This window comes from Neoarius graeffei, chromosome 6, assembly GCF_027579695.1.
Source record: "Neoarius graeffei isolate fNeoGra1 chromosome 6, fNeoGra1.pri, whole genome shotgun sequence".
Classification (NCBI taxonomy): Eukaryota; Metazoa; Chordata; class Actinopteri; order Siluriformes; family Ariidae; genus Neoarius; species Neoarius graeffei.
Window position 1 is genome coordinate 11,602,254 of NC_083574.1, and position 22,845 is coordinate 11,625,098.

Here is a 22,845-nt window from a genome sequence, read left to right on the forward strand (position 1 = left end):
TATGTTCCTTTTGGGAAGAAAACACACTGGGTGAAATATTTTGACAAAATTCAAAAGTTTAATGGTGGCACCAGGAGCTCAAAGTTATGGAAAAAGCTGCTATTTTATGACTTTTATGACAAAATTTCGATCACTTTTCATGAAACATTATGGCACCTTATAGAGTATACCAAATATCTTAGATACACATTTTTAGTCCATATTCTAAATATATTATCAAGCACAGTTTGAGTTTTAGCTGTTCATTGAATCATTGTTCAACTACTTTTAAACAATACAAATGTATCATGAATCACATTAATGCTTCTCAATCCCTTGCAAAGGTTCTTAACATGATCTCTGGGTCACAAGAAATCAATAACTGGAGTCCAACATTGTGATTCAAACCTTACGCGAAAACATAAAATAAGCGTTTTTTTCTTTAGATTACGTTCATTATGTCTTATATTGAATATTGTTAGTTTTTTTTCTTTTTTATCAGACATCTAATTTTTTAGGTTTGTTTACTTGACATGTTTCGACGTACGACTGTCGTCTTCCTCAGAGTGTCACCGGATGTTATTGGTGACGCATCTTTTATCAGCTGATGTTTCCGAAGGCGTGGCCTTCCTGTCTGGATTGACCGGTCGGTCACGCCTTCTACTGTCAGTTCGTCCCCTGCAAGATGGCACTCCAGGTATGGGAGAGCATGTATGCTCCCTCATCTCGGTTGATGGTCCTCGGGCTTCGCTTACGGATCTCTATGGCCTCCCTGATCCAGCGCTGATGTTTATTATCTTCTGTGCGGATGACTCTGGCATTCCCCCAGTCCATAACATGATTTTCCCTTTTGCAATGATCTGTTATGGCTGACTTATAATTTTCCTGTTGTGCCTTTTCTTTTATTGTTCGGGCTTGTCTTGTAGCTGTCTCCTTTTCGCACTCTTTATGTTCATTTTTTCTTGTGTTGAAACTCCTTCCTGTCTCCCCGATGTAAGTTTTATTGCATAATTGGCATGGAATCTCATATATGGTGTTGCATCTGTTGTCCAGATGTATTCTGTCTTTGGGATGAACCAGGATCTGACGGAGAGTTGTGTGTGGTTTGACAGGTGTGTTAATGTTGTATTTCCTCATTGCTCTTTGAATGCGTTCCGTTATTCCCCTGATGTATGGTAATGTCACTACTCCCTTGTGTTCTTGTTTGTTGGTTTGTTTTTTCTCTTTCTTCTGTGTTTTTGACCTGTTCCTCCCCTTTGGATATTGCCCATTGTGGATATTGACATGCCTTCAGTGCGTGTTGTATTTGTTGTTCTTCCTGTTCTTTGTCCTGTGCATCTGTAATTATTGCTGCGCGTTCATGCAATGTTCTAACTACTGATATTTTGTGCATTATGGGGTGTTCGGAAGTCCAGTTTAAATATTGGTCGGTGTGTGTGGGTTTCCTGTGTACTTTTATTTTGATATCCCCCTCTTCTGTGTGATGTATTTTTAAGTCCAAAAATGCTATTGACTGCTCCGTTTCCTCTTCATGTGTAAATTTTATATTGCCGGTATTGTCTATAGTATTGAGATGGTCGGTGAGTTGTTGAGTGTGTCCCCTCTTTACTTTTTCCAATATGTCGTCCACATACCGTTTCCAGAGTGTTGGCCTGTATTCCACTGGTATTGTAGTGAGTGCTTTCTGCTCCAGGTCTTCCATGAAAAAGCCGCACATGATGGCTGATAGTGGGTCTCCCATGGCAAACCCTTCATTTTGTCTGTAAATTGTGTTCCTGAACTGAAAGTATGTGGATGTGGCGATGAATTGAAGGAGCTGAGTGATGTCTTGTACGGTGAGGTTTGTGCATTTCTTGAGCGTCCTATCTGTTTTTAATTTGTCTTGTACTATCTGTATGGTGGCTCCTGTGGGTGTTCTGGTGAAAAGAGATATGACATCATGTGAAATGAAAACTTCGTCTTGTTGCATTTTTATGTTTTTTAGTTCTTCTGCCAGTTGTTTTGAGTTTTTGCAGTGTTGGTCAAACATAAAATAAGCGGTTTTTTTTTGGGAAAAAAATGAACCTCATGGTGCCACCATTAGACTTTTGAATATGGTCAAAAAATTTTACAGGATGTCTTTATTGGTGAAAAGGAACACCCGAACAAAAATGCATCAGGTTTTATGAAAGTGAGGGCAACTGATGCACCCTAGTAAGTAGGCTAATTTAGGAATGGAAACCAATACAAGTGCTGTCTGTAAAAAGATGGGACCCATATCGAAGACCTTACCTGTTGCAGTCCAATTTCTGGGATGTTTTGGGTTTTGATTTTGTTCCAGTTTACAGCTAATGCTAACAAGTTTTGTGCTTGAACTTGACCTGTGCTTACAGGATAATAAGCTAGCTGCTACAGTCACGTGTAAGAGCAGAAATTCAGTTCCAGTGCTACCTGATGCACAGGGTTTTTAGGACCGAAGCTGAGAACCGTTGGTTTAGAAGACCATTTGGTAACATTAGTTATTTAACAGAACAGAGCAGAGCAGCCTGGGGAGCAGTTGGGAGTTGGGTGCTTTGCTCAAGGACACTTCAGCCGTTCCTGCTGGTCCAGAGAATTGAACCGGCGACCTTTTGGGCCCAGAGCTGCTTCTCGAACCATTAAGCCATAACTTTCCCCGATGTGGTTACATCTCCAGCAGTTGCCTGTATGTAGAGACCAATATCTGATAACCACTTAAACCTCATTACTGCCATCAACTGGAGCCTCGTCTTCATAGCACCATGATTCAATTAAATGGGATACAATAGGAACCCACTCTCCCTCAGTGCCATTCGCTTTGATTGTGGTTTCAACGTGGATGAATTGATTCAAAGCAAATTTGTTGAACTGTGAAAACAGGCTTTGCTGCATGTCGAGCATGTCCGTTAAAAACCCCACTTTAAGACTAATTTTAATTAAACAACCATGCACGCTGTGCCTCTCACTTCTCCAGTGAGAGACGTGACTCGTGTAGCTTTGCTTTCACTAGATGGTGCTCAAGGAACATTGTCATTCTGACAAGAATGATAGCTCTTGCAGATTCTCCTCCAGTACTCGTTTGACTGACTGGATGGTGAAATCTTCTGCAAGATGCATTAAAGGAGAAACAAGACCCAGAAATGAAGTAGTTTGGAAGAGAGAGATGAGCTCTTTCAATTAGTAATGACCTTATTGATTTGGTGTGTGAGACCTGAGAGGGTAATGATCGGATTTATCCCCGTGTCTCTTAAGACTCCTGTGGCGGCACCGCAGGTGATCCATGACGTCGTCCAGGAATCTCTGTCCATCAAGCAGCTTTCTCAGGTACCACCGAAGATTTGCCATTCCATCCACTGCACAAAAGACAATGCGTGCATTGTCCAGTGTCAGAACAGAATTTCATTTTCATTCAATTGTGAAAGGAGATATCATGGCAGGAGCTTAGTGCAACAACATCATTTCTATTTTTACACACATTCACCCAGGTGCTTTTGTTTTCTCTCTAGTATTTCCTGGGTGAGACTGGACTGTCCCTGCCTTTGGCATATCGTCATGCCACTCTGCCTCCTGGTGATATGGAGGGTCTGTTGCGCCTCTGTTTGCTCGACTCTGGCTTCCCTGCTTTCGTAGAAGACGTGGAGAACAAGCTCAAAGGCTTGATCCAGGAATGAGGTACAACTCATGTAAATATTTGAAAGAGCATTCAACTTCCATTATTGGACGTGGTGTTTAATATAAGGAAAAATCCACCTTGAACTAGATCGATAATGGCATTGTGGAAATTTTGTGTTGACTTTTTTTAGTTGGTCTATTTTCCACTTCATTTAATGGTTTCCTACATTACCCACAACGCTGTAGGATTTAGCCCTTGCTTCATCTGTACTTAAAGAGAGCAATGCCATCTGTCTATGGAATCAATTTTGTGCCAAAATGTTCATACAATACTTTTGAAATATCAAGCAAAAACGACAAATCAAAATACAAAAAAAAGTAATTTTTTTTAGACTGGCAAACAAATTATTCATGTAATCGTGCAAAATATCAGTCTATTATTCTTCAGAAACCTTTTATTTTTGTTCCGTGTCTTTCTCAGTTTTGCTTGACGTAATTTATTTTGGTTGCGATTCCAGCTTTCTCGTTTGCGCTCCCTGACATTTTGCTTGCAGTTTTGGCACAAACTTCACGTGTGGGCGGGCTGTCCAGGAATGCATTCCCATTGGCTAACTTGTGTTTGACTGACAGCTATGCTCAACCATTTCCTACTCGGATTCTGGCGGAGACGGTAAACGAGGATCGAGTGGACTTCAGTGGCGACTATGATATTGAATTTACACTTTGTTGAATTAATTCAATATCATAATCGCCACTGAAGTCCACTCGATCCTTGTTTACTGTCAATGGATCGGTCACTCGTCAAACAGTCCGCCAGAATCCGAGTAGGGAATGGCTGAGCGTAGCTGTCAGTCAAACACAAGTCAGCCAATGGGAATGCATTCCTGGACAGCCCGCCCACACGTGAAGTTTGTGCCAAAACTGCAAGCAAAAAGTCAGGGAGCGCAAACGAGAAAGCTGGAATCGCAACCAAAATAAATTACGTCAAACAAAACCGAGAAAGACGCGGAACAAAAATAAAAGGTGTCTGAAGAGTAATAGACTGATATTTTGCACGATTACACGAATAATTTGTTTGCCAGTCTAAAAAAATTGACTTTTTTGTATTTTGATTTGTCGTTTTTGTTTGATATTTCAAAAGTATTGTATGAACATTTTGGCACAAAATTGATTCCATATCTGTCCAGGTCCAGCTTGCTCACCTTCATCTGCTCAAACAGCTCAGCTTTCATGTTAATAGCAGCGTCAAGGCCATTGTCACCTCACAGGTCGCCAACTAGCCAAGCCGAGTCTCTTAAAGTGAACGTAATGTCCCTAAACCCCACTTTTTTCCTGGTACAAAGCAACATTGTGTTGATTGACCACACGTTTTCGAACCATAGCTGATCCAATAGGCCATAAGTTGATGGAAAATCGATAAGATCAGCCGATTTTCACGGAATCTGCCGAGACTGAACTGGAAGATCCCGAAGCAGTGCGTGACGTCATACGTGTAACAATCCAGGTATCAATTTCGTTCATGTGCGCAGCTGAGGTTGGACCAGTCTCGATGTGGAATCACGTTTTGGAGAGAATTCTGATCGTGATCGGGATTCTTGTATGTCGAATGAAGGGGCAGATGATTATCAAGGATATTCGGGAGTAAACGGTTATCTTTTCGAGCCCCCAAGACGAGAAACTGCCAGTTCACAACAGTCCCGCTCACCGCCGATAGCGCACCACCACCCAGAGAGAATTGGAAACACAGATTGGTTTGTGGATTTTTATTCTAAGCTGTCCGTTGCAAAATATAGGGGAAATATTAATCTTTAAAACAGACACTTCTTCAGTGTAATTACTGAAAGAAAATATGAAGCGGGCGATAACAGGGGAATAGACGAATTGTCAAAATGTCAGATCAAATGTCATTTATTAAATAAATGGGTTTCTTTTTCGCTCCAGTAATTCCCATGTGGTCGTTCTGGTGGTGATGAACACTTAATGAATCAGATTTATTATTAGTAGGCGACACAAAATCCGTCCGCTTCGTTTGCACAAGCCTCACCCACTGTTGCTTTAGATTAGTGTCATTTCTCGGAAATTTGTGAACTGAACGTCCTGTTTTATATGGATTTGAAGATCCAAACGCCACGCAGCGCTTTCACATCGTTATTTTTGTAAGATTCCAACAACAATATCCAATTTCAGCGTGTAAACAAGCACGGAGTCAGATGAACTGAAATGACCCAGGTCACCGGACCGGGGTTCCATACATGACATCATGCGAGATTAACCCTGGGGCAAGGCTGCTTTTTTTACTGGGATCCGGACGCCGCGATTTATCGATGGTTTTGTGTTTGATAATAAAATAACAAAATTTAATATTATATTATTTTCCCCCTGCTTTCATTTTGGTCATTACTAATGATATATATTAGGGTGCATCAGTTGCCCCCTAAAAATGAAAAGTTCCTCTGATCATGATGCATTTTTGTTTTTATGTTCCTTTTGGTAAGAAAACACACTGGGTGAAATATTTTGACAAAATTCAAAAGTTTAATGGTGGCACCAGGAGCTCAAAGTTATGGAAAAAGCTGCTATTTTATGACTTTTATGACAAAATTTCGATCACTTTTCATGAAACATTATGGCACCTTATAGAGTATACCAAATATCTTAGATACACGTTTTTAGTACATATTCTAAATATATTATCAAGCACAGTTTGAGTTTTAGCTGTTCATTGAATCATTGTTCAACTACTTTTAAACAATACAAATGTATTATGAATCACATTAATGCTTCTCAATCCCTTGCAAAGGTTCTTAACATGATCTCTGGCTCACAAGAAATCAATAAATGGAGTCCAAGGCTACGTTCAGACTGCACCCTGAAACGACCCATATCCGATTTTTTTGCCCATATGCGACCTGTATCCGATTTGTTATTGACAATCTGAACGACACGCATCCGATTTTTTCACACGCGACCCAGGCCGCTTGGATATGTGGTCCTAATTCCGATGCATATCCGTTATTTTCACATGCGACTGCAGTCTGACCGGACAGGTCGCATTCATGCGACCTACACGTCATCAAGAGACAAACGTCACTATTCTGCGTTGGCTAATCCCGCCTCTTTGGTGGAAAACAACAACATTTGTACAGTTTTCAGAATTTAAATAGACTTTTATAGAATTGATCAAGCTAATGGTGGATTTGGTAGGGACCTGGATGTTAAATCATCCTGTATTACAAGATAAGATTGTTCTGGAAATTTCCAGTAATTTGACACCTTCGGTCTCATTAGTCTGCTGCCCACATTAATCAGATTATTGTGCGAGTTCTGCCGCCGCCACAAAAACCACATCGCCAGGTCTCGCCTCATCTCCATGCTTTACTTGCAAACTTGAAGAGTGCGCTTTTTTTTTTGTTTACGTATTACGTAGATGTGCTTATATTACGTGTCAATTTGCGCATGCGGGACACTTTTGGTTCGTTTTCCGTTCATATTGGAGATCGCATACAAGTCTCATATAATTGGTAATGTGAACGGCCTAACAAAAAAATCGGATTTCACAACAAATCGGATATGGGTCGTTTCAGGTTGCAGTCTGAACGTAGTGCAACATTGTGATTCAAACCTTACGCGAAAACATAAAATAAGCGGTTTTTGGCAAAAAATGAACCTCATGGTGCCACCATTAGACTTTTGAATATCTCATCTCATTATCTCTAGCTGCTTTATCCTTCTACAGGGTCGCAGGCAAGCTGGAGCCTATCCCAACTGACTACGGGCGAAAGGCGGGGTACACCCTGGACAAGTCGCCAGGTCATCACAGGGCTGACACATAGACACAGACAACCATTCACACTCACATTCACACCTACGCTCAATTTAGAGTCACCAGTTAACCTAACCTGCATGTCTTTGGACTGTGGGGGAAACCAGAGCACCCGGAGGAAACCCACGCGGACATGGGGAGGACATGCAAACTCCACACAGAAAGGCCCTTGCCGGCCCCGGGGCTCGAACCCGGACCTTCTTGCTGTGAGGCGACAGCGCTAACCACTACACCACCATGCCGCCCCCACTTTTGAATATGGTCAAAAAATTTTACAGGATGTCTTTATTGGTGAAAAGGAACACCCAAACAAAAATGCATCAGATTTTATGAAAGTGAGGGCAACTGATGCACCCTAATATATATTCATTTTAAGGCATTACATACACTTTAAAGGGATCCTCCAGCAGATTGATTTTCAAACTTATTTTATGTAAAATTAGCTTCAGTTGCCTCAGTGTGTTAAGTACAGAATCTCTGCTCAGTTTACGTTGTACCATTCCATTCCAATTCGAACCAGAATACCATGAAGATGAAATGGTGGATTACAAGAGTGATTCCAGTGGAGAAAATAAGAAAAAAAAAAACAGCTCAACTCCAAAGTTATTGTGGCCAATGTCAAACTATGAAAACGGACAAAACGTGCCTCTGTTGCTGTGAACTGCAGTCTCTCTCTCACTCAATTAACAGACGGTATCGTGTCGGAATCGAATGCTTTGTGTCGAAGGAAGCTTCATTGTGGTGTTGTAGACAAAGTCCGACCTTGGAAACAGACGATTCAGTGAATCAGTGATTGTTCTTCAAATGTCAGTGTTTTCTTTGTCACCCGTATTTTCATCCAATATACACTGACGAACCTTCAACACATCAGAATACCGATGACATTTCATCAGGTAAGACACCGATAATATACTACAAAGAGTCATGGTAGAACAAAGTCGAAACTAACGTCTCGGTGTTGTTCAACACTAGAATGGCTAACGCGACTTCAAAGCTCTGCGAGCATTTGGTCTGGCAAAGATATTAAGCCCAACCGTTTCCCAAAGGCATGGTTGACCCGCCTCCCTGAAATGCCTCAGTTTGCTACTGGTCGAAGCCAGAAAAGGCTGTGACGAAGCTTAAACCAATCACATCACTCTTTCCTCTGACGTATGTGACGCGACGGAAACTGCTTGAGTAACAGGAAGAAGATAAATACCTCCAGGGCTGCTCTTTGCTCCGTTTTCAATGAGAACTTCCCGTTGAATGCTTTCAATACAGCATCTACCGCTGTGTCAAAGGCTTGCCGCTGCTCCATGTTCGTAATGTTTCTAGTGAATGAAGCGCTTCCGGCATAGATTCTGTCAACAATCTATGGCTTCCGGTCGCAGTTCTACTACGTCACTGCCTTGAACACGCCTCTACCCAGGGCCGTTGGAGATGCTCAAAGTTGATTGGCTCCCGATTTTTCGGGAGCTTGGAAGAGCTGGAGATAGCTTGCCTTGCCAGACTAAGCTCGCAACAGGCCCCCGTGTTGCGTCACACTTAGGATGGGCGGGCCCAGGCTAGTTCAACACTGCATCGGCCGACTTCCGGAGTTGAATATCAGGCAAATATTGTTGGCACGGCATCGTCTTTTAGCTTTCTTTTAATTCCATCGAATCATCAAAACAGGACGATTCAAAATGTTCTGAACAAAAGAAGGGCACCGCAGGCAGGTTGTTTTGAGGGATGGTGTGAATCTACAGTATTTCTTGCGAATAATCGGGCGGTTCTGGCCAGGTAAATGGTGAAAAGGTATCTTCTTGTCTTTCTTTTTTGCATCATTATGGCATTTATATGCTATACAGTGATGCATACTTATTTAAAAATACTTGTAAAACTATGATGTAAACAGCTGAGTTGCTCCAAGCGACCGCTACCTGACCTCATTGCATACGTCACCACCGCAGGAAGCCCCTCTGGTATTGTGTGTTTTTCCTATTTGGTCTCGGAAAATGAAAGTTAGATTTTTGAAATCTAAGGGCGTATTCACACCTACGTTGTTTGGTCCGGACCAAACGAACCAAATTTCCCTTGGTCCGGACCTTTTGGGTTGGTCTGAATACAAACCACCGAACTCTGGTCTGGACCAAACAAGCGGACCGAGACCGAGCTGCAAGGTCGGACTCGGTCCGGACCAAAGGAACCCTGGTGCGGACCTTTTGGAGGTGTGAAAGCAGACCGGACCTAATCCGACAGTTTTGCTTTTTTGTACCTCGGGAGCTTCCGTCGTTTGTCGAGCATTATGGGAAACAGAGTCTTGACACTCCACCGCAAAGTGCAAACACTGTTTCGGTTGTCAAGGGAACCTTACAACAGTCGTTCAGTCATTCAGACCAGTGGTAGGCTAGACTACAGAGTACAAAAAATGAGTAGGGGGCAAACGTGGGCCGAGGAAGAAACGCGTACCCTTGTGGATATATGGGCAGATGTCCACATATCTGAGCTTTTGGAGAGAACGCACAAAAATGCCAACGTGTTTGCTGTATTCAGTGAGAAAATGAAGGAGAAGGGGTTCACGCGCTCCCCAGAACAATGTCGGCTAAAAGTGAAGAAACTCCGTCAGACCTACATTAAAATCAGGGACATTCTTTCAAAAAGTGGCGGTACTAGCGACGCAAAAAAGAAATTCATCTATTGCATGAAGAGCCAGAACTGTCACAACATGATGTGCGCTCATCAGCGCTATCCTCCGTAGCCGCCTTGCCCTTTGTCGTCGTCGTCGTTGATAAATTACTTGTACAACAGCATAATAATCGCACAATTGTGAAAACAGTAAAAACTGGAAAAAACATATAGCTTTGATGACATTAAAAAGAATAACAGCACGGAAAGCCTCCGTGACTACTTTTGAACTTAACGCTTTGTGCGCGTGTCGTCTCTGACCAATAGCTGAACGACCTCAGGGCGCGTGGCTTTGTTGACAGATTTTGGTCCGCTTACTAAAATGTAGTGTGAAAGCGAACCGCACCAAAACGAAAAAATAAAAAAAAAACATTTGGTTCGGACCAAAGCAAGTGAACTATCGAACTATCCTGGTCTGAATACACCCTAAGACTAATTTTACAGAAAACAAGTTTGAAAATCAATCCGCTGGAGGATCCCTTTAACTCAGCATTTGCACCAATGCTGTCGAGTTAGATTTCTCATTAATATGACCCTGACCATTATCACCGATATTTCAGACTTTTTTTTTTTTTGGGTCCTATTAAACACCACTAGCAATGGCCTTGTCCCTGTCTGACATCAGCGCAGCGCACGACTGCTTACTTCTCACGGAAAAACAACAATTCGGCACGGGAATCGCTCAGCACATCACAAATATTTAAATGCAAACCTGCTTAATGTCTTTCAGGGCGGACTTTTCCTTTACTAATCACTCGCGTCAGTCAAGTAATCCAAACGACACATTCGTTCATATTTTCGAGCCTTTATTTTAAAAAGAACAGTTGGTCTCACATATTATTGTAATGGCTTTAGCTCCAGCAGGTGCCATCTTTACTTATTGGTCCAGTTGCATTGCAACACACTGATTCTTCTTCGTCGTCCTCATCATCCTCATCATCATCGTTTTCTTTAAAAGAAGTAGTCATGCAACTACAGCAGTGCATCGATGCTCTTCCTGCCTCCTGATGATCCCACAACATTAAAGCTTAGTCTCTGCAATTCATCAAAACGAACGCGGCCCGGCGTACAGTTGCCATTTAAATTCTATTTGAATACATATTGCATAGGATAATAGCCATGCTATACAAGATTCAATATCTGACTAAAAAGAAACAAAGGTCGAAGGACATCGAGGATTAAAAAACTTCTTCACTTTTTACAGATATGCTATTATAATATTTGAACACTTACAGCTCAACCTGTACAAGACATCTATGTAATTCTAGAAAATAAATAACCTTTATTCATCTTTTAAAATTCTTTAATACATAGACAGTTCTCTGTGATTAAATACTGCTCTGCCAGTCACAGCTAGGCTCCTGCAGTCCAGCTTTACATAGAACACCTTTGTTTAATTTAATGAGCTGATGATAAACTGTACAAAGAACTCAATGAGTGGATCAGACTTTTTCTCACTTTGAATTTCTTGAAAAAAAAAAAAAAACCACCCGTCTCCCCAACCCCACACACTTGGGGTAATCCTCTGAAGCAACGCCACACAAAGGGATAACGATAGAAAAAAATGGCATGTTATTCGGTTATGTTACTGCATGCATTCGACACGATATGCAAGTATGCAAAAGGATGGCCTCAGAAGGGTGACATGATAACGGAACAGCACAGAAGAGTAAAAATAAATGTGCACACCTTTTGAATGAATTGGATCAATTGTGCCCACACGTACTCACATACCATAAAACTGAATAAGGCATGCGTTAAGACAGTCCTTATTGTTCTTTTGTGCCAGTGATATGCTGTTGCTGTTTCGTTGGCCGAGTGAGGCAGGATATGCTTTATTCGAAATGGCCAGGAGGTTCTTCTCTCCTTGGATACCTTCATACGGTCAAGATGTGCAGTCAGGATTCTGTAGAACAGCAAGCAAAGGGGAAACGTTCAACATGAGAACGAGTGCGTTATTGTTCTGTTTGGTTACTTTTTGTTCTTTGACCTGAAGTCGATCAGTTGCTTACCAACACATAGGAGGTTTGGAACAGTTTAAGACGACACTTGGTATGAAAACGTACAGAAGCCGCGAGAGGCCTTTTATATAATCTTTTTTTTTTTTAATTCACCTTGTTATCCCGAGATAACGACATAATTAATTCAGGATGTCGAGAAAACAACACAACTAATTCAAGATCTCGAAAACAAAACCGTTATCCTGAGATAACGACATAATTAATTCAGGATGTCGAGAAAACAACACAACTAATTCGAGATCTCGAGAAAACAAAACCGTTATTCCGAGATAACGACATAATTAATTCAGGATGTTGAGAAAACAACACAACTAATTTGAGATCTCGAGAAAACAAAACTGTTATCCCGAGATAACGACATAATTAATTCAGGATGTCGAGAAAACAACACAACTAATTCGAGATCTCGAGAAAACAAAGCCGTTATCCCGAGATAACGACATAATTAATTCAGGATGTCGAGAAAACAACACAACTAATTCGAGATCTCGAGAAAACAAAACCGTTATCCTGAGATAACGACATAATAATTAATTCAGGATGTCGAGAAAACAACACAACTAATTCGAGATCTCGAGAAAACAAAACCGTTATCCTGAGATAACGACATAATAATTAATTCAGGATGTCGAGAAAACAACACAACTAATTCGAGATCTCGAGAAAACAAAACCGTTATCCTGAGATAACGACATAATAATTAATTCAGGATGTCGAGAAAACAACACAACTAATTCGAGATCTCGAGAAAACAAAACCGTTATCCCGAGATAACGACATAATTCAGGATGTTGAGAAAACAACATGACTAATTCGAGATCTCGAGAAAACAAAACTGTTATCCCGAGATAACGACATAATTAATTCAGGATGTCGAGAAAACAACACGACTAATTCGAGATCGAGAAAACAAAACCGTTATTCCGAGATAACGACATAATTAATTCAGGATGTTGAGAAAACAACACAACTAATTCGAGATCTCGAGAAAACAAAACCGTTATTCCGAGATAATGACATAATTAATTCAGGATGTCGAGAAAACAACACAACTAATTTGAGATCTCAAGAAAACAAAACCGTTATCCCAAGATAACGACATAATTAATTCAGGATGTCGAGAAAACAACACAACTAATTCGAGATCTCGAGAAAACAAAACCGTTATCCTGAGATAACGACATAATTAATTCAGGATGTCGAGAAAACAACACGACTAATTCGAGATCTCGAGAAAACAAAACCGTTATTCCGAGATAACGACATAATTAATTCAGGATGTCGAGAAAACAACACGACTAATTCGAGATCTCGAGAAAACAAAACCGTTATTCCGAGATAACGACATAATTAATTCAGGATGTCGAGAAAACAACACGACTAATTCGAGATCTCGAGAAAACAAAACCATTATTCCGAGATAACGACATAATTAATTCAGGATGTCGAGAAAACAACACAACTCATTCGCGATCTCGAGAGAACAAAACCGTTATCCTGAGATAACGACATAATTAATTCAGGATGTCGAGAAAACAACACGACTAATTCGAGATCTCGAGAAAACAAAACCGTTATCCTGAGATAACGACATAATTAATTCAGGATGTCGAGAAAACAACACAACTAATTCGAGATCTCGAGAAAACAAAACCGTTATTCCGAGATAACGACATAATTAATTCAGGATGTCGAGAAAACAACACAACTAATTCGAGATCTCGAGAAAACAAAACAATTATTTCATGATCTCGAGAAAACAGCTGAGATTTGTAGCAGAGCTGCGCCCCCTGTGGGTCAGACGACGAAGACTTAGAAATTGGCGGACCTGTAACAGAGCAGAAACGGCTTTTTACGATGCTTTGAGAGAGAGGGGGGCCAGTCTTCTGCGGAGGTGCCGCGGACTAATTTTGAAATTATCCCTTATTAAAAGACTTAATGCAATCTCTCCCTGTGTCAACCCCTGATCAAAATATTGCCTTATTAGGTGATCGATTATTCGAGAAATAGCCCCAAAGTCAGCATATCACAAGTCTCTTGGCGCACCTGAATGAACCATTTCTCAGCTGTTTACTCGAGATCATGAAATAATTTTGTTTTCTCGAGATCTCGAATTAGTTGTGGTGTTTTCTCGAGATCCTGTATTAATTATGTCGTTATCTCGGGATAACAAGGTGAATAAAAAAAAGGATTATATAAAGGGCCTCTCGCGGCTTCCATAAAAATGTGTTTCTAACACATTAATTGTACTTATTTATGAAACTCCATTGCACTTTATAGCAATTTCTGTTATGCAAATAATACAGGAAGTAATCCAGGCCGGAGCGGTGCGATTCAGCACCACGCAATCCGGAGCGTGTTATTCCGCTTTTACCACAGCAGTTTGACAAAGATTGCAATGTTTTAGTAATTAACAAACACCACGTCACACATTTTAAGAGGTTAAATTTACGTTTAATGCTGTAGACCAGTTGGTTCGTGTTATCGCAGCGATAAACAGTCACTCCCTCATCAGCCTCTCTTTCACGCTTTCTCAAATAAACAAACAATGCAGCTTGTCATTTGGCTCAGAAACTCCACTAGACTCCTCCTGAAGATATCCCGTGCTGGGAAACGTTACAAAAACAGTGACCATTACAAGTTCCTGTGTATGAGCTGTTACGAGAGAAACAATAACGTATTAGAACGAGCACGTTAATATTCAAGTTATTCCACAAAATCGAGTCGTACATGAGGCGATAGCCGTGTACGGCGAGATTGAGTTGAATAACCGTTTTATTCTATCCACATTCACTGGATTTTGAGAAACGGAGCATTTGTGTTTATTTTTTGCAAACGCGATCAATAAAAACTTTATACAAAACGTCCGACAAAATCATTTCCGCTTAGAATATAAACAGCCCGGCGAAATGACAGGAGCGATTTGTGAAAAATGCGATAATTCTTGAAAAAAAAAAAAAAGATACGTTCTTACCATCAAATACTTTTATTCTGTTTTTTTTTTTTTGGGTATTTGAGGTTTTGTTTTCGAGGAGTTTTTATTTCGTCCTCAGTTGGTTCAGCAAGACGTGCCGCCGTTTTGTTTTTCTCTACTCGTGGTATATGAGCTGATTGGCTACTCTACTACTAGGCTATCCGAGCGTGTGATTGCTCATATCCAGTGAATGTGAATAGGATCAAAACCTACAGCTGAAAATACTTTCCAAGCCATACAAAAATAAATAATGCACACCGTCTGACTAATCAGATTTGAGCATTTGAGACGTGCGTTAGTGTTGAATTCTCAGATCAGAAGGCGTTGATTAATTTTCCATAACGGCACAGCTTCGACTATGGTAACAGCTCGTTCACATAATCCAAGCCAAATGGATTAAGAAAGTGGGGTTATTTAATGAAGAAATATGTATCATCAATATGATAGTTTTCTCTGAGGAGACTTTTATTTAACGTTTACGAAAGGAGTCTCCAGTGGAGTCCGGTTTCCACTGGAGAGACCGAGGAGTCTGGTTTCTCTGCAGCATAACAAGCTGCGGGTTATTTATTTATTTGCTTGTTTTTGTCGTATTAACGTTTTTTTTTTTGAATAAAGAGAGACTGTTGAGGGAACGACTGATTAGAGCTGCTGTAATGTAAAGGATTATGAGAACGAACTTGTCTTACAGATGTTCCACTATGTGTAACTATAAACAGATATATATTAGTGCTGTCAAGCGATTTAAAATATTTAATCGCGATTAATGTCGCGACTGTCATAGTTAACTCGCGATTAATCGCAATTTAATCGCACATTTTTGTCACATGAAAAACCATTGTAATTCTCTTATCAGCATAAAAGTGAATGGGCTTGCTCACCGTTCGAGCTACGGGGGTACTCGGGGGATCCGAGATCCCCTGAAACAGACATGAGATTCCTTGAAAACATGATTTGGGAAATGTTGGGGGGGGGGTCTCTAAAATAATGGCAAAATGATGTTTATTGACATAGCAATCGTGTGTAACGGGAAGCATTTGCATATGGGTCAGTCCATGAAATGATGTTACTTTTCATTGGTCCGGGTTTACATAATCATTTCATCTTTAATTTCCATGATTTAAAGAAATATTTAGCAGATTATCCATAAATATTGTTTGAAGAAATAAAATACATAAAAAAATGAAGTTTTCTTTTGAAATAAAGAAATGTGAAACATTTTCTTCCCCTGTGACTGGACACGGATGACACGTTTTTTGTGACATGGAATATTTGCTGACTTTAAGCTTAAATAAACCTTCATCACTTTCTGAGAATTTCAATAAAATTAGTTTCATGGTACTTGCAATTTAGTTTTACACTCACATAATAAAGTTAAGAAGGTTCTATAAACTATTTAGCTTCGAATTCATCCACTAAAAATAGGTTGTGAACGTAACATTGTGATGTCCTACCGTGTTACGTTAGAAACCAGGCTTATAAAAAATGATAAAACGAGTTGAAATCATGATTGATGTTTTTAATATAAAGAAGAATATACTATAAAACGATGTAGGTAGAAAGAAATTTAAACAAACGGCAATAAAAGAAATTATCGATGTTTTTTTTCTCACATCCTAACGTGGCGTCCACTCACTTCCTGGTTCGTTCACAACCTGCGAGACCTATTTACTCAATCTAGGTCAGCTGAACTGACGCGAGAGAACTTCTCGCGGGATCTCACACACCACAACACGTGCTCTCGTCGCGATCAATGGCATCATAGTGCAGATATAAGTGTGACTAAGTAAAGTAATGAATTCAATAATCTCATTTACCCCATATAGGATGAAACTGTTTCCTGTTAATGACTGTTATTGTTCAAATCTTAAAGAGATTTTATGAAGTTTGTGAAATACTGGTATTTCATATTTTCAGTGTTTATGATGTTGAACTAATATTTCTAATGAATTCTTATTCAGTGTTAATGTTTAAAGTAAGCAAATAAAAGCAAAAAATTGATTTTATCAATATTTTTCCTTTATTTTTAAAAGCTTGTTCGTATCCTTGTTACATTAGCAACCGGGTAAATATTTATGGATTTTATCATGCATTGTAGAGCAGGAGTTATCTTAACAACTATGTTATATTTTCTTATATGGTCAATGCTTCATGGAAATAAAAGTTGTTTTCAGCTGTAAATTGTTTTAAGTGACTCCCTCTATGTCACATTTTGGTAACCCCATTTCATGGACTAACCCATATCCGAAGTGAGCACGCGATGGAGATCCGCGCTCTGTGACAAGCGCAAGCACCCCCCCCAAGGGAAAAAAAGGGACCCCCCGAAAATATCGGCATAGTTCGAACACTGGTTGTACCAATGTTTTTTTTTTTTTTTTTTAATTGCAGAGCATAACACGTCTTGTCACAGCCACTGCAAAGTCGGGCTGGAGCTGCCGATGGGAAAACGAAACCTAAGCCGAGCACCGTGGCTCTTCGGGGGAGGGCAGAGGACTCTGGCTGTGCGGGGCGTGGCATTACAGTCTAGCTGCTATCGTTTTTCTAAGCAAAGTCTCTGTTTCAAGTTCCTGGCAGTTTCAAAAGCTTATGAAAAACCTACATCATGTCTCAGAGCGTTAATCTCGTGATAAAAAAAATTATCGCCGTTAAAATTGAGTCAAGTTAACGCGTTAACGCGACATTTTTGACAGCACTAATTAATATATATATATATATATATATATATATATATATATATAAAAAGCACATTCATTGATAAATGTATAATTTTAATAGCTGGCACATCCTGTAACATAAAAATGTAATATGTTCCAATAGCAGTCCATTATTTTTTACTCAGCATTATAATGATCGCAGAGAAATGTGCTGACAGTGTATAAATGTTTGAGGATTTTATCTGTAGTAATAATTTCAATGGAATTTTGAGCTTGAGAAATGAATTATAAGAAAACCTGTAAGTTTAATTTAAAAAAAAATAAACATGTCTCACTTGGAGCTCAAAAATCCTTCTGGTAATTTATTACAATTGTCCGAAAATGTCAAATAACTTTGAAATATAAAATATTTCTCGAGCAAATAACATTTAAACATGGTGCGTTTCTTTGACACTGTAGTTAGTATAATGCATTATACTGTATTAACAATTCATGATGCATAACAGAAATTACTATAAAGTGTATTCTCATAAGCAATATGTAGAACGTCTTTATGAATGTATTCATAGGCGATTAATGTTATGGCCTTGATGGAAACTGTTACCATGTTTTTCTTAGCCCATTACAAATACACTCACCAGCCACATTAATAGGAACTCGTTCTTGATTCTAAGGTTCCTGTTCTTGGCTGCAGGACTGGAACCCAATGTGTTGTTCTGCTGTTGCATGCTGAGATGCTTTTCTGCTCACCACGGTTGTAAAGAGAGATTATATGAGTTATATTCTTCCAGGCAGCTCGAACTGCTCAATCTGGCCATTTTCCTCTGACCTCTCTCATCAACAAGGCGTTTGTTTCCACCCACAGAACTGTCGCTCACTCAACTTGATGTTTTTTGTTTTTCGCACCATTCTGTGTAAACTCCAGAGACTGTTGTGTGTGGAAACCCCAGGAGATCAGCAGTTTCTGAAATACTCAAACCAGTCCATCTGGCTCAAACCAACACCCATGCCACAGTGAAAGAAAGTCACACTTTGAGATCACAGTTTTTCCCCATTCTGATGTTTGAACATTAACTAAGGCCCACTTTACACGGGGACGGTCTGAAACAAAAACGCAAAAGTCCGTTTTCGTTCTCACTTTTTTTCCGCGTCTACACGACCGTTTTCAAGGAGGAAATCTGCGTCTATACGGTGACGCATAAATGTGTGGAATTCAATTGGATGTGCATGCCAGGCGGCTAGGTGGTGCTGTGAAAGACCTCCGCTATGTCTGCACGCATGCGCAACGTCTTCCGTCTTGTCCGAGCTGCACATCTGCGCCGCGAAAACTTTGCCTACTCTGGCTATGGTAAGTAAGAAAGTAAGTAAAAAAGTAAGAGCATACTATACCCGCCTCTGTTCATTAACGGTATATGTGCAGATTCGGTAGAGATGTTCGAAGGACTCCTGGACGTTTATTAAAGCTGCCAGAGCAGCTTGAAGGTCCGTTGGATCGATGTAATCAGACATGCTCTTACTTTCTTACTTCCCGGGCTGGCATGCACAGTATATGACACATGTATGACGTAAACGCGTACCCGACGTGAGCAGATCCGAGCAGAGTTTCGCGTATTGGATAGTTTAGACGGATATGCAACGGGGGCTGTTTTTAACTTATCCACTCTGGAAGGCGTTTTCAATTTTTTCCGTTTTTCAGCCTCGGAAACGCCGTCCCCGTGTAGACGAAAGGCACTTCCGATAAAATATTTCGTCGTTTTTACCCGACAGCGTCCTCGTGTAAACGGGGCCCTAACTGAAGCTCTTGATTTGTACCCGTGTGATTTCGTGCTGCTGTCGAGGGATCGGCTGATTCAAGAACTGCATAAAACAGCAGGTGGATGGGTGTTCCTAATAAAGCGGCCGGTGAGTGTAAGTGTGTGCGCACACTGTTATTCACTTGTAGCATCCAGGTATGTAGAGTGATTGTAAATTTCAAAACTGTATGATGATAATACTCACATTATTTGCTTTATTTGCTCAGTTGGTGTTGCGTTGTCTCAGGTTTTTGTCTTTGTGGTTGTTCGTAGAATTGGTTTTCCTGTCAGAGAAAAAGATGGATGCTCAAGAGTAACTCAGTACGGTAACTAATTAGAATAGAGACAAAATTTGAGTTTATTAAAAATGTACAAATAAAATGACTTTTTTTTTAAAATAAAGGCTGAATTTTGTTTTTTTGTTCCTTTGGTTTCTTAAAATGTAATTGTTTCTCCTAGTTTTTTTTTTTTTACTTCTTCTTCTGGAGAAGAAAGTTTAATAAACCCCTCCTGAGTGAAGTCCATCATGAAACCGGTTGAGAAGATGGTTAAGAATCTAAAATCTACAATCCGTTAGATTTGTTTAACATGTTTCATACTCACTGCGTAATTCCATACATATTTCACAGTGGTCATTTCTTCATTATTATTTGAACATACACTACCGTTCAAAAGTTTGGGGTCACTTTGAAATGTCCTTATTTTTGAAAGAAAAGCACTGTTCTTTTCAACGAAGATCACTTTAAACTAATCAGAAATCCACTCTATACATTGCTAATGTGGTAAATGACTATTCTAGCTGCAAATGTCTGGTTTTTGGTGCAATATCTCCATAGGTGTATCGAGGCCCATTTCCAGCAACTCTCACTCCAGTGTTCTAATGGTACAATGTGTTTGCTCATTGCCTCAGAAGGCTAATGGATGATTAGAAAACCCTTGTACAATCATGTTAGCACAGCTGAAAACAGTTGAGCTCTTTAGAGAAGCTATAAAACTGACCTTCCTTTGAGCAGATTGAGTTTCTGGAGCATCACATTTGTGGGGTCGATTAAATGCTCAAAATGGCCAGAAAAATGTCTTGACTATATTTTCTATTCATTTTACAACTTATGGTGGGAAATAAAAGTGTGACTTTTCATGGAAAACACAAAATTTGTCTGGGTGACCCCAAACTTTTGAACGGTAGTGTAATTGTTAAAAAAAAAAAAAAAGGAAAAACACTCTCTTCTGCGAGTTGATCTGGCCATCCATTTGGCTATTAATTAAATATACCACGCACTGAGAGGCTCTGGTTGAAATTACGGATTCTCTGGAGGTGACTGGTACTGCGACTATTTTGTGAAGAGTGCAGCCCTGAAGAAAATGGTACTGTGCCAGTCGCTGTAGAGAATCCATAATTCCCAGTGGCTCTCAGTGCATGGTATATTAGATTTATATCCCTCATCAAAAAAAAAAAAAATTCCAAACTTGGTGTTAAAATTGAATCTCGGCATGAACTCAAAGGAAGCCGCCATGTTTGTTGTTTACGTCGGAGCAACCTTCGACCTACGCATGTGCAATGTACCATGCTATCGCTTATTTATTTATTTATTTATTGCTATCGTCTGCCTCGCTAGGCATGATCATGATATGTAGATCTACACACACACAGAAATGCTCGTGAAGCCACAGCTGTGACTCGAGTGGATTACTAAACCATTATTTTTAGTATTTGAAAAAGAGACCAAGCAGTATATGAAAACAATTACTGACTCGCAAAATCAGAAAGCTGTTAAAACTATTGATTGGTGCGGTTATTTTAATGTGTTCAGTTGAAAATCCCCTGGCTGAAATGTTAACGTTTTTTTGATTGTATTAATAAGTTTTTTTTTTTTTTTTTTTTTTTTGTCGTCTGTCTTTATTGTGTGTAAAAAAATTTTTTTTTTTTAAAAATTAAAAATAACGAGTCGGCCGCGAAGTTTGAGATTGTGATGTTAGCTCATGGTATATCCAGGATATACCATGACTGACTCACACCATATCCTTTTTTTTTTTTTTTTTTGTCGTCACGAGATGCATTCCTTAAAGCTAGACTGCCTTTCAGATTTTTCAAAAAGTGTAGGTCATAAAAAGAATTTTCCCCGACACCACCTAATTATTTTTGTTTAGTGGACCGAAAGCTACTGAATTCGCATCAGACTTCCAATTTTATTCGTTCTTTTATAGAACAATTCATGAATTTAGGGCCACATGGCCCTAAATTCTCAGCTATTTTTTTTTTTTCCTGCTTCACCATATGCCCCTTTTCCACCAAAGCAGTTCCAGGGCTGGTTCGGGGCCAGTGCTTAGTTTGGAACCGGGTTTTCTGTTTCCACTGACAAAGAACTGGCTCTGGGGCCAGAAAAACCGGTTCCAGGCTAGCACCAACTCTCTGCTGGGCCAGAGGAAAGAACCGCTTACGTCAGCGGGGAGGCGGAGTTGTTAAGACCAACAACAATAACAAGACCGCGAAAGATCGCCATTTTTAAGCGACGAGAAGCAGCAGCTGTACAAACGCGAAGTCATCCATTATTATTATTATTGTTGTTGTTTTTGCTTTGATATTCGCGCCAAGGTTTATGTAAACGTAGCGCCGTAACTGACATATACAGCGACGTAATGACGTGGCTCCGCGAGCTATGGAAAAGCAAACTGGTTCTCAGCTGGCTCGCAAGTTGAACGAGTTGTGAACCAGCACCAGCACTGGCCCCGAACCAGCCCTGGAACTGATTTGGTGGAAAAGGGGTACATGACCCAATTCAAGATACTACGTCATGCATCACATGGTGGGCTTTCCCCGTTCATGCAAGGCATCGTGGGATACAAATTTGAAACAGGAGTGAAAAACGGAGGACGTGAGTGTGCGAATGAAACGTGAAAGACCGACTACAGTAATGGAAAGAAAGCGACAAGAAAAGGAAACGCAGGACCAAACTAATAAATATCGGCGCTCAGCGAGCATGCGCACACGGACTTCGTCTGTCTGCTTGACTGCGCGAAGCGAGCGATTTTTTTTCATGCACGTTATTTGCTCAGGAATCTCCTCAAATTAAATAACTTCCCAGCCACAGAATGGCCTGATATTTTGTGAGATATTACAGAAATAAACATAAATCACATTTCGGAGGGAACTGAATTTCACCGATTTTATGAAATCGAAACGCCGTCTAGGTTTAATCAACGGTGGAACTATTTTGTCACGTGAGCCGTCCTTGGCGAATCCCTGCACAAGAATTTTTTTTTTTGATAAGGGATATAATAAATGTATATTTAACAACTCTTTACAATACAGATTACACTGATAAGCATCTATATGAATTAGGAAAGCTCA

The 22,845-nt window shown here is 40.0% G+C and overlaps 2 protein-coding genes across 2 annotated transcripts in view; one reads left to right on the forward strand and one right to left on the reverse strand.

Moving 5' to 3' along the window:
- Nucleotides 1-22,845, forward strand: part of rec114 (REC114 meiotic recombination protein) — an 85,197-nt gene that overhangs the window by 49,252 nt on the left and 13,100 nt on the right. The window contains exons 5-6 of the mRNA XM_060923106.1: nt 3,229-3,300; nt 3,483-3,648. Coding sequence (XP_060779089.1) covers nt 3,229-3,300; nt 3,483-3,647 — 237 coding nt within the window. The 3' untranslated portion in view covers nt 3,648. The remainder of the gene's footprint in view (nt 1-3,228; nt 3,301-3,482; nt 3,649-22,845) is intronic.
- Nucleotides 10,847-22,845, reverse strand: part of nptnb (neuroplastin b) — a 130,660-nt gene continuing 118,661 nt past the window's right edge. The window contains 2 exon segments of the mRNA XM_060923326.1: nt 10,847-11,963; nt 19,702-19,780. Coding sequence (XP_060779309.1) covers nt 19,720-19,780 — 61 coding nt within the window. The 3' untranslated portion in view covers nt 10,847-11,963; nt 19,702-19,719.